Source organism: Rhipicephalus sanguineus, chromosome 10, assembly GCF_013339695.2.
Source record: "Rhipicephalus sanguineus isolate Rsan-2018 chromosome 10, BIME_Rsan_1.4, whole genome shotgun sequence".
Lineage (NCBI taxonomy): Eukaryota > Metazoa > Arthropoda > Arachnida > Ixodida > Ixodidae > Rhipicephalus > Rhipicephalus sanguineus.
The window spans coordinates 141,196,861-141,210,178 of record NC_051185.1 but is presented as its reverse complement, the minus strand read 5'-3'; the positions used below and the strand labels follow the sequence as shown (position 1 = coordinate 141,210,178).

Here is a 13,318-nt window from a genome sequence, read left to right as displayed (position 1 = left end):
GCAGCAATGCAAGTCGAAGGGCAGGTGCTCCCGACAGAGGAATTTACTGAAGACCTGGGATGGCGGACGGTGCCCAGCCGAAAATCAAGAGCTCTGACGAAGCCTGGATTAGGCGATGACGGTTCACAAGGCGAGATGGCTGAACGAAGGGGCGCGGGTGAACAGCGCAAAGGCTTGGTAATCAAGCAACGCATTGTGAAGGCGTCGCGAATGCCGCCGATGCCAGAAGAGCACATCAAGATAGTCATTCGCCCACGGGGTGGATTGAATTTGGAGAAAGTTAGCCCCACAACGGTGGGCAGGGCTATCGTCGAGGCGGCAGGCCTCACTACTGAGCAGACTACAGACGATGTTATCTGCCCCAACTTTATGCAAAACATCTTGGTGGCTAGTAAGCCAGAAAGGAACAACGCTGAACGATATGTGAGAATCAGGTCAATCAGAGTGGCGGACAAGGATTTTGAAGTCAGTGCGTACGAGACGGCCCCACACACGACGTGTAAAGGGGTCATTCGCAATGTGGACATTATGGATGGCCCTGCGACCCTTGAGCGGAACATCGTGAATGATCGCAATCCACTGGCTATGGCGGTCAAAAGAATCAAGAATACAGGCTCAGTCATCATTGTCTTCGACGGCTTAAGAGTGCCCAATTTTGTTAGGTATGGGCCAACCTTGGTCCGGTGTTACTTGTATCGAAAGCAAGTGGACATATGTTATGTGTGTGGCAAGCTTGGACATCGGGCGGATGTCTGTCCGGCGCCCGATTGTCTTGAATGCCGAGGATGTGGGGCTCGGAACCCTGAAGAGGACCATAACTGTGAGCCTTGTTGCAAACTTTGTGGCGGCCGACACCTGACGGCGGATAAACAATGCAGGCAACGGTACCAGGTTCCCTACGTCGTGCGTGTTCGACGACAGGAGAGAGCCAGGGCGGAGCTAGCAGCGGAACAAGAAGCAGCCGAAGCGGCGCAGCTGGCGAGCGTCCCCCAACGCTCTAGGGGATGCTCGCGCTCTCGGAGCCGGTCAAAGTCGAGGCGGCAGTCATCGTCTGGGACTCCAGCCCCCAGGAGCCGCTCTGTGTCTATTGGTGGAGGCGGCGGTGCAGCTGGAGGCCGGGCCACCTGGGCTGACAAGGTCAAGGGCAGCATCAACACCGGCCGAACGCGTGAGCAGAGCCAGGAGCATGTGTCTGGTAATAGGGATAAAGACAGGATTGCGCAATTGGAGAAAGAAAATCGTAGCTTAAAAGCAGCCATTGAAGGGCTTGTAAAAGAGATAGCTGAACTTAAGAGAAGCTTACAGTCCGCTAACAGCGGTAGCTCAGGTCAGGGTAGCAAATCTGATGGCCCGGTTGAGGTACCAAGGTCTGTGGAGGTTGCTAAAGAGAACATGGCTGACGAGGAGACGCCAGCTCCGAAAAAGAGGGCCCTCTCCTCGACTGTGCGGGTTCAGGCCAAGGTTGGTTCCGAGCTTAAAGAAATGATGGCGGCATTGCAAGAAAGCGTAAATCAGGTCATTAATAGATTGGAGCGGATAGAAGAGCGAGAAAATGTCACGGATCAGAGATTAGGCAAAATTGAAGTCTATCTAAATGAGACGGTTGTTCCTGTTATGGAGCGGGAGTGCTCTCGGCCGCTTGCCCAGCAGGATAAATCTCCTAGTGGCATTAAGCTCACCTTAAGTAAACCGAATTTACATGGTCAAGATGGCGGCTCCAATAAATAGTTCATTTAGTATTTGGCAGTGGAATTGTAGGGGATTCAATCATAAGAAGGCGTCCCTGCAGCAGTTTGTTAGAACGGGTGGTGTGAAACCTCAGGTCATCATGCTACAGGAAACCCTAACGTCTAGCGTGACCTTAACCGGTTTCAAAGCGGAGGTTAAAGGTAATGAGCAGGGCAGAGGGCTCGCAACACTCATTAATAGAAGGTTGGCGTATGTTAGGCATGATCTTCACATGGCGGATTGCAGGATTGAATATATTATGGTGGAAGTAATTTTAGGTCGGCAAGGGGCATGTCAGAGGAGCGTCTACCTGCTTAACTTGTACAGTAGCCCCCGAGACACGAAACAGAGTTTCAAATCTCTCTTGAACAAGGCAGCCAGTCTAGCTAAGAATGCGCCATTGCTTATTGGAGGAGACTTTAATGCCCCCTATCATGTATGGAAGTATGTCTATAGCACTACTAAGGGGGAGAGACTATGGCAGCAGGCACTAGACTTGAATTTATCTCTGATTACAGACCCTTCGTATCCCACTCGATGCGGCACGTCGACATGTAGAGATTCGACACCGGATCTTACTTTTGTTCGGGGGGGTGGTGGATTCCTCTTGGTCAAATTCTAATATAGATTTTGGTAGCGTTCATTACATACTTATGATTACTTTGGTAATGTCTAAAAAAAGGAGCGCACATTTAGGGTTGTTGACTGGGATGCATTTAGGAAACGAAGAACGCAGAGAAACGAAGATGAGGGTAGTGAGTTGACCTTAGAACAGTGGACTGGTCAGCTTAAAAGTGACGTTGAGGCGACCACTAAAGAAATTAAAACAGATATTGACACAGAGCAAATGGATAGTCGTCTGGCGCATTTGTTGGAAGCGAAGCAGTCAATGTTAGCGAGATGGAAGGGTCAGAGGTTGAACAGAAGGCTTAGAAAGCGTATAGCAATGATTAATCGGCAAATTGAAGACCATTGTCGGGTATTGTGCAAGCAGCAATGGGATGAAGTATGTAATTCGATTGATGGTGGCATTAAAAGGGGAGGCGCCTGGAATTTGTTGCGACATTTACTGGATGAGACAAACACTAAGTCTAATCAGAGGACGATAATAGGTAAGCTGGTCCATGAGGCGTGTCGGGACTCCACGGAGGAGGAGGTACTGAAGGATTTGGCTGACAGATACCTTCCGTTGGAGAACTTGCAGGACACGCCTGACGTTGTCCTGGAATATAGTGGGAATGAGAATAGAATTATGGATGATGAATTTACTGAAAGTGATATAAGGGTGGCGTTGCAGGATCTTAATAGTCGATCGGCATCAGGGCCGGATGTCATTACAAATAAAATGTTACGGAATTTAGACGAGGGGTCTATTCAGTTCCTTACGCGGGAGATAAACAGCCAATGGAAGGAAGGATCTTTCCCAGAAGAGTGGAAACTTGCAACTACAGTTCTCATCCCGAAACCAGGGAAGGCCATAGGGCTTGAAAATCTCAGACCAATTTCGCTGACATCGTGTTTGGGGAAAGTGGCTGAGCATGTGATCTTAAATAGGCTGACACGTTATGTTGAGGACAATGGGGTCTTTTCGCCCTCGATGATAGGATTTCGGCCCGGCCTCTCGACTCAGGATGCTATGATCAGGATTAAGCATCAGCTACTTGATCGGCGGACGAGGGATACTAAAGTACTACTTGGACTTGATGTGGAAAAAGCTTTTGATAATCTCCGACACTCTTTTATTCTACGAGTGCTGTCGGACTTGAATCTGGGGCAACGGCTTTTCCATTTTGTTAAGGCTTTCCTTATGGATAGACGGACATGTCTTAGGTTAGGGGAGATCAAGTCGGAAGTCTTTAAATTGGGTTGTCGTGGTACGCCGCAGGGATCCGTCCTCTCGCCTATGTTGTTCAATCTGGCGATGTCAAAGTTGGCTAATGTACTGGACACTGTCGAGGATATTGGCTATACTATCTACGCGGATGATGTTACTGTATGGAGTGTCGGTGGTGGTCACGGAGAGCTTGAGGCTAGGCTGCAGGAAGTGGTAACGCTTACGGAAGAGTGTTTGGGTCTTATGGGGCTCAAGTGCTCCACTAAAAATTCGGAGATGTTAATCTTCAAATCTAGGAAATTAGGTCGGAGGCCCAAGGATTGGGTACCAGAAGTTGAGACTTGCATTACACTCCATACTAGGGATGGGTCACTGATACCAAAAGTAGAGGCTATCAGAGTCCTCGGCTTGGTAGTTGAAGCAAATGGATCGAATAATATAACCATTCAGCGTATTACCAAGAGGACGCAGGAGGCCATAAGACTTATCAGAAGGATCTCTAATAGGCATAGGGGATTAGGAGAAGAAGGCGCGATGCGGTTAGTTCACGCGTTTATTTTGTGCCATTTCTCGTATGTGGCAGCTATGCTAAATTGGAAAAGGGGGGAGAGAGACAAATTGGACGCTTTAATTAGAAAAGCCGTTAAGGCGGCTCTTGGTCTGCCTGTGAGTACGTCAAACGATATGTTGTTGCGGTTGGGATTGCATAATACTTTGGATGAAATTGCGGAGGCTCAGCGTACGGCACAGAAAGAGCGGTTGCTAGGTACACCGGCGGGTAGGTATATCTTAGAGTCAATTGGAGAATCGGTGGTTGCGTCGCGCGATGGGGAGCGTCTATACGAGTTGAACGCGAACCTTAGGGCTAATATCATGGTTCATCCGTTTCCGCGGAATGTGCACCCTGTGCACAATGTAGGGAGGCGAAAGGCGAGAGCTAGGGCTCTGTTCCGAGAGGCAAAGGATCGGGAGGAGGAGTCGGCGTTTGTTGACGCTGCATGGATTAATGGGAAAGATGCTTACTCGGTGGTGGTGGTAGATGGCAAAGGGAGCGTTCGCAATGCCGCTTCCGTTTACACAAAAAATCCGGGGGTCGCTGAGCAGGTGGCTATTGCTATAGCACTCATTGATTCAGGCAGAGTTTTAGTCTTTAGTGACTCGCGATCTGCGATTAAAGCCTTCTCGAGGGGAGTTGTTGCAGAACCGGCTTACAGACTGTTGCAGGGTAGGGACATCACTTCGCATACAGTTACTTGGTTTCCGGCGCACATGGGGTCAGTGGAGGGAGCCCCGCGTAACCTCAACGAGGTGGCGCACAGGGAGGCACGAGGATTAGTGTGCCGTGCACTCCCTGAGGAGGCCGGATCTCCCGCTCCTGAGTTTAGGGACCAGCTATTAACTTATAACGATATCACCAAGCACTATTACCTAGGGCGCAGGGCATTCCCCTTGCCACATTCTAGATTAAACAGGCCACAGGCGGTTACGTTAAGGCTTCTGCAGACGCGGACGTACCCTAACCCGGTCGTCATGAATAAAATTAATCCGGACTGCGGGATTTCAGTCTATCGTAGTAAGTGCGGGGGTTTGCTCGATTTAGACCACATGCTTTGGCGCTGCTCGGCGTTGGCCGGTGATGGTTCTCAAGGTGAACAGTGGTGGCAGCGAATGCTGCACAGTGACGCGCTGGCGGACCAACTCAGGGCTGTCCAAAGGGCCCGTGTGGCGGCAGAAGGGCTTGGCCTCTCTGTCCCGACATGGGAGCGGCCCGCATCAGTCCTGGACTGAATCCTCAGGACATCAATAAAGTTATCCATACCATACCATATCACGTTCTGTACCATAAGCGCGAAACAATATGTTGACACAGAGTGCCCAAAAATATTGTATTCCCCACTGTAGAAAAGCTTTATTATTTGCGCTTGAAAGCCTATGTGGAAATGCTTTTGTTGTCGGACATAATGTAATTGGAAAAAATGTAAAGTGATTTGTAAATTGGACAAGACTGATTTGTTACCGAAGCGTCCAGAAAATCCTGATTTAGAGCAACAAGAACTTTTGGTCTTTTTGTTTGCAGTGTGCCTTCTTGTGCTGTAAAATATAATTACTCTCCTTTTGCTTTCCTGCTGTTTCAAATCACGCCTGGATGCAATGCAATTAAAGATAAGAACGGTTTTTTGTGCTTTATTTTTTTCTACCAGTCACATCCGGTATTATGGACAATACCTGTTACATACTGCATGTACAGAAGGAAAAACATCGGTGGCCGTTATGCTCTGTGAAGGTGTGTGACAAGCGAAGCTTGATAAAATAATCTGCGTCAGTCTCCTTTTAATTAAGCGTGAGCTCTCTTTGAATCTAAACCCAATTCAGCGGCATCATGGTACTTGCATTCCGTATTTATTCGAATACAATGCAAGCTTTTTCTCCAAATGTTTGCTACTAAAGTCGCCCCTTGCGTTACAATCGTGGTCGCGTTACAATCGAGCAAACGCCGTATTCAGGCTGCGGTGTGCGCTTGGTGGCGTTCATCATATTCCCATGTGTCTTATTTTGTTGTCTTCGGGCTTCACCCGCAAAGACTGTTTGGAATGCTCCGCGTAGACGACGATGCGATGTTCCAGAAGCGCCACGATTGTTTTACATCTTTCCGTTAAGATTGCGCGCGGTACGCGAATAGTCTAGAGATTACGTGGCCACCAGCGATAACGCTGGAACATTCGATAGAACATGTATAAAAGCCGACACGCTTTGCGACTTGTCAGAATTATTGACGGACGACGCTCTGACTGACTCGTTTCCCGCCCACAAGTTTGGCCGAATAAAGAGTTTCATCTTAGACACACCCACTGCTGCCTTCGTCAACGTAACAACCCTGTGACAATATACAGTACAGTAGGTAGATGCATCTATGCACACTGATGTTCCCATTCTGCATGTAGACGTGGTAAACGCTCTAGCGATGCGAGCAAGCGAAACCGAAACTGGAACCGAAATCGGCTGCAAGATGCCGAACTACTTGCGTAGTAACACAAATGTGCGGATCCCCCGCCTCCGTAGCCTTCGCTCCAATGCCAAGATAAGTTGTCACCGAGTACAGTACACCCTAGCTACGCGATGATTTCCAGGTCAAGCTGACGCTTCTGAGCACAAAATACATATATGAGGGGGTGGATCACCTTTAAATGATATTCCTACGCCAAGTTAAATGGCAGTTAATAATCAAAGGGACATGAATTCGGCAAAAGTTTGTTTATACTCGAGAATCGTCAGCATTCGCGCATATTTTCGATGTCGTTTCAACTTACTGGAGCCATTTCTTTCTGATTGCTTGCCATATAGATGCGTTCTGTTTCGGTTTCCGAACAGTGAAGGTCGGAAAGCTCGATTTTTTTGTGATTTCATGCATAATCACGCACATCTATCTATCTATCTATCTATCTATCTATCTATCTATCTATCTATCTATCTATCTATCTATCTATCTATCTATCTATCTATCTATCTATCTATCTATCTATCTATCTATCTATCTATCTATCTATCTCTCTCTCTCTCTCTCTCTCTCTCTCTCTATATATATATATATATATATATATATATATATATATATATATATATATATATATATATATATATATATATATATATATATATATATATATATATATATATATATATATATATATATATATATAGTCGAGAAAGGAAGACAAAACGTACGAAACAAGCTTTACTAACGTTTCGGCAGGAGGGCCTGCCTTCGTCAGAGTGAATGGTTTGAGATGCCACGCAGGGCATATATACAAGGCGCTTGCTTCCATATCGCAAGACTAAGTGATTTTCACTTTTTTGGACAGGCGATATTGCAAATCAAGATATATACGTGGTTATACACAATGCACGTGCCAATGTACAATAATAGTATGGCACATCTTGGATAGATAGAAACTTGTGTGCATTGAACAAAGTATACAAAACAGCAAAACAAAACTGCAAACTGCGCACAAACCAAAGAGAACCGCGAAATTCGTACAGTAGTTTATATGGACATAAAGGCAGCAGGATAATCTCGGTCAAACATGGATGAAAATAATACAAATAAATAAATTAGATACAAGAAGCGCGCAAAGCATGTACGTTCAAAATAATGAGTGACAGGCCGCAGGCGCTGCGTACGCGATGATAGCCAAATAGTGAACCGCGCGCAAGCAACATACGTTGTCATAAAATAGTGATTAACAAGGCAAAATGCAAGCAAGTGCACCCGAGCTCTCGTTCATTCCGTCAGACAAAGTTTTGAATTTATGAATTAGGAATGATTCTCTAACCTCGCGTTCATGATGTGATTTAAAACCTGATTCAAGTATTGTGGCTCTGATATTACTAAAGGAATGGCCTGCGTCGGTGACATGCCTCGAAACTGGTAAGTGAGGAAGGGCATGCACATGAGCTTTATGATTGTTAAAACGGTACCTAAAGGCAGTTTCAGTTTGACCTATATACTGTATATGACAGATGGAGCATTCTAGCAAATAAACCACATTCGCTGAGTCACAATTGAAATCGCCCCTGATTTTCAACTTGAAGTTAGTCGCTGTGCCGGTTGCCAGGGTAGCCGTTGTCATGTGAGCGCACACTTTGCAACGGGGCTTTTTACAAGGATGGCAACCAACCATGTGGGTGTTGTCATTGCCTTTGGTTTTAGAGGAAGTTAACAAATCGCGCAAATTTTTGCCTCGTCTGTAGACAACACGGGGTGGTTCTGGAAAGGCTCTTGTAAGACGTTCGCTCTGCATAAGCATGTTGTGGTGTTTTCGAAGAATAACTGCGACATTAGGGGCCGATGCACTATGGGTTAACACCAAGTTAATCTGTGAACGACTCTTAGCATTTTCCTTCGTTCTACTGAGTGCTGTTCGGTCTAATGCGTCGGCGCGCTTTACTGCGTCATCGATTAACTTCGGCGGATATTTCTGTTGAAGAAGTGCAGTGCGTAGTCGGTTACAATTAGCATCAAAATCAGACTGTTCTGAGCATATTCGCTTAAAGCGTAAGGCCTGGCTATAAGGTATGCTCGATTTGCAATGCCTTTTGTGGCTGCTTTCAAAATGTAAGTACCTGTGTCTGTCGGTGGGCTTGCGGTACAGTTTCGTGGTTAATTTCGTACTACTCAGACATACTGTCACGTCGAGAAAGTTAATAGTGATTGGTGAATATGTGTGCGAAAATGATATGGAGGGGTGAACATTGTTAAAGTCCGAAATGAAAGACAAAAGTTCCGCCTCTCCATGTGACCAAATTATGAATATGTCGTCAATGAATCTCTTATAGTAAAATGGCTTCAACGAACGACCCGACAAGAAATTATTCTCAAGGATTCCCATGAAGATATTCGCATAATTTGGCCCTATTTTTGTACCCATTGACGTACCGCTTACCTGAACGTAATGCACTTCGTTAAATTCAAAGTTGTTATACCGTAGTATCATTTCCAGCAGGATAGCTATAGTGGAGCTATCAATAGAATTATCAAGAGCGGAGTGATCATAAGCCTCAACCACGGCCCTTATACCGTCCAAGTGAGGTATGTTTGTGTAAAGAGATGCAACATCGAGAGTGACAAGGAGAGAGTTGTTGGGTACAGTAAGGTTGTTAATATCTGACAGGAAGTGGTCAGTATCACGTAAAAATGATGGAAACGTGGATGGTATCCGGCTGATCAGGCCATCTACGTAACGTGATAGGTTTTCTGTTACTGTACCTATGCCGGAAACAATTGGGCGACCAGGGTTATTTTGTTTATGAATCTTTGGCAACAAGTAGAATCTACCTGCGACCGGATTTAGAGGGATCAAAGAAACTGCCCTTTCATTTAATTTTTTATCCTTTATCAGTGCCCTTATTGTGCTATCTAGCATTGCTTTATAGTCTTCAGTCGGATCGGCATCGAGCCGTTTGTAAAACGACCTATCATCCAGTTGGCGTCTAGCTTCAGCGATATATTTATTTGTGTCCATAACCGCAATGGCACCACCCTTGTCAGCAGGTTTGATTGTGATATCAGTGCGCCCACTTAGATTCGCTATAGCTTGCAGTTCTAGGTTCGATAAGTTTCCTTTGAAAGAACGTCGTTTGTTATAAGCCTGAATAATATCTCGCGTCACCGCTTAATAAACATGTCAAGATGTTTGTCCCGTTGTGGCGCAGGTGTCCAGCGTTTAGCCGAAGGCAAAGCTGTTGGATCGTCGGCCGGAGCCGGCTGATCGAAGAAGTATTCGTGCAGCCTCATATTTCGTGCGAAATTATCTAAATCTTTGTACAACTGAAATTCATTGTAATTACCGCTTGCAGGACAGAAGCTTAGGCCACGGGATAAAAGGCTTAGTTCTTCTTTAGATAAAGTAGCGCTTGAAATAAGCAATAATAATATAAGCAATAAGAATAATAAGCAATAAGAATAATAAAGCAATGCTAGATAGCACAATAAGGGCACTGATAAAGGATAAAAAATTAAATGAAAGGGCAGTTTCTTTGATCCCTCTAAATCCGGTCGCAGGTAGATTCTACTTGTTGCCAAAGATTCATAAACAAAATAACCCTGGTCGCCCAATTGTTTCCGGCATAGGTACAGTAACAGAAAACCTATCACGTTACGTAGATGGCCTGATCAGCCGGATACCATCCACGTTTCCATCATTTTTACGTGATACTGACCACTTCCTGTCAGATATTAACAACCTTACTGTACCCAACAACTCTCTCCTTGTCACTCTCGATGTTGCATCTCTTTACACAAACATACCTCACTTGGACGGTATAAGGGCCGTGGTTGAGGCTTATGATCACTCCGCTCTTGATAATTCTATTGATAGCTCCACTATAGCTATCCTGCTGGAAATGATACTACGGTATAACAACTTTGAATTTAACGAAGTGCATTACGTTCAGGTAAGCGGTACGTCAATGGGTACAAAAATAGGGCCAAATTATGCGAATATCTTCATGGGAATCCTTGAGAATAATTTCTTGTCGGGTCGTTCGTTGAAGCCATTTTACTATAAGAGATTCATTGACGACATATTCATAATTTGGTCACATGGAGAGGCGGAACTTTTGTCTTTCATTTCGGACTTTAACAATGTTCACCCCTCCATATCATTTTCGCACACATATTCACCAATCACTATTAACTTTCTCGACGTGACAGTATGTCTGAGTAGTACGAAATTAACCACGAAACTGTACCGCAAGCCCACCGACAGACACAGGTACTTACATTTTGAAAGCAGCCACAAAAGGCATTGCAAATCGAGCATACCTTATAGCCAGGCCTTACGCTTTAAGCGAATATGCTCAGAACAGTCTGATTTTGATGCTAATTGTAACCGACTACGCACTGCACTTCTTCAACAGAAATATCCGCCGAAGTTAATCGATGACGCAGTAAAGCGCGCCGACGCATTAGACCGAACAGCACTCAGTAGAACGAAGGAAAATGCTAAGAGTCGTTCACAGATTAACTTGGTGTTAACCCATAGTGCATCGGCCCCTAATGTCGCAGTTATTCTTCGAAAACACCACAACATGCTTATGCAGAGCGAACGTCTTACAAGAGCCTTTCCAGAACCACCCCGTGTTGTCTACAGACGAGGCAAAAATTTGCGCGATTTGTTAACTTCCTCTAAAACCAAAGGCAATGACAACACCCACATGGTTGGTTGCCATCCTTGTAAAAAGCCCCGTTGCAAAGTGTGCGCTCACATGACAACGGCTACCCTGGCAACCGGCACAGCGACTAACTTCAAGTTGAAAATCAGGGGCGATTTCAATTGTGACTCAGCGAATGTGGTTTATTTGCTAGAATGCTCCATCTGTCATATACAGTATATAGGTCAAACTGAAACTGCCTTTAGGTACCGTTTTAACAATCATAAAGCTCATGTGCATGCCCTTCCTCACTTACCAGTTTCGAGGCATGTCACCGACGCAGGCCATTCCTTTAGTAATATCAGAGCCACAATACTTGAATCAGGTTTTAAATCACATCATGAACGCGAGGTTAGAGAATCATTCCTAATTCATAAATTCAAAACTTTGTCTGACGGAATGAACGAGAGCTCGGGTGCACTTGCTTGCATTTTGCCTTGTTAATCACTATTTTATGACAACGTATGTTGCTTGCGCGCGGTTCACTATTTGGCTATCATCGCGTACGCAGCGCCTGCGGCCTGTCACTCATTATTTTGAACGTACATGCTTTGCGCGCTTCTTGTATCTAATTTATTTATTTGTATTATTTTCATCCATGTTTGACCGAGATTATCCTGCTGCCTTTATGTCCATATAAACTACTGTACGAATTTCGCGGTTCTCTTTGGTTTGTGCGCAGTTTGCAGTTTTGTTTTGCTGTTTTGTATACTTTGTTCAATGCACACAAGTTTCTATCTATCCAAGATGTGCCATACTATTATTGTACATTGGCACGTGCATTGTGTATAACCACGTATATATCTTGATTTGCAATATCGCCTGTCCAAAAAAGTGAAAATCACTTAGTCTTGCGATATGGAAGCAAGCGCCTTGTATATATGCCCTGCGTGGCATCTCAAACCATTCACTCTGACGAAGGCAGGCCCTCCTGCCGAAACGTTAGTAAAGCTTGTTTCGTACGTTTTGTCTTCCTTTCTCGACTGCATTTCCCACCGGATCCATTGAACTTCATCCTCGCATATATATATATATATATATATATATATGCGCGATGTAAGAGCCCGCTCTGGATCGGCCCAAAGTGCATAGCGATAGCTTCATTTCGGAGATCGTGCCTATTGGGCAGTTAAAGCCAATCCAACTAGACAAGTTGTGGAATCACATAACAGGCTTTATTAACGGCTAACTGAAATGCTCCGCTCAATTTGATTTCAAATAGCGAGCAGCTCATGTGCTGCTCTGAACCTCTTTGGTGGTAATTTCGACCAATGCTGCGTACATCATGATAAGTTGGACGTCTCATTGGAGGAAGTAGGACGCAACACAACAACATAACAAAAACACGTTGACCAAATAGCGCGCCGCTTTCGACTTCCTCGTCCAGTCATGTAGAACTTTGGTTTTAATCCAACCACAAGCCTTTGCATGCATAATTTTTCGCCACTGACACCCAATAGGCTTCTTTAATTACTGCGACTCCCAGCTAATTGGACGACTGCGAGTGTCAATACTGTCCATAGCGTACAAGCGAAACAACACACGAAACTCAAAGCGCCGAAATAAATTAAAACGTACCGGCAATCATCAAGCAGCCTTACATGGCCGTGAATTAGCTCAAAATCAGCCACGGCACCCATACAATTCTCGCTCGCCTGCAGTTGTGAGCGAGAATTGAAAGAGCAGCCGCTCAAACTGCCCGTTATCTCCGCAATCGAGGCTTGGAGATTTCTTCCGAGAAATGCGCGCTAGTGGCTTTCACGCGCAAATTTATGAATAATTACGGCGTAATCATCAATGGCCAAACTATACCGTGTATTCGATCGTACAAGTTTCTAGGTGTCATAGTTGACAGGGATCTCTCATGGAGCCATCGCGTATTGTACATAAAAAAGCGGTTGATCGGCATCTGTCATCCATTGAAGTTCTTCGCAGGGAGGACTTGGGAAATGTCACCAAGTGCTATGCTACAGCTGCACAGGGTGCTTTTCCTCGGCTTCCTGCGGTACAGCTTGTCCGCGTTAACCAACGCAAGCAAAACAAGCC

At 45.3% G+C, this 13,318-nt stretch overlaps 1 protein-coding gene across 1 annotated transcript in view; it reads left to right on the top strand.

The window, feature by feature from the left end:
- Positions 1-13,318, top strand: part of LOC125756166 (uncharacterized) — a 119,197-nt gene that overhangs the window by 32,208 nt on the left and 73,671 nt on the right. Inside the window, exon 6 of the mRNA XM_049420204.1 lies at positions 78-1,461. Within this exon, the coding sequence (XP_049276161.1) occupies positions 78-1,461 (1,384 nt within the window). The remainder of the gene's footprint in view (positions 1-77; positions 1,462-13,318) is intronic.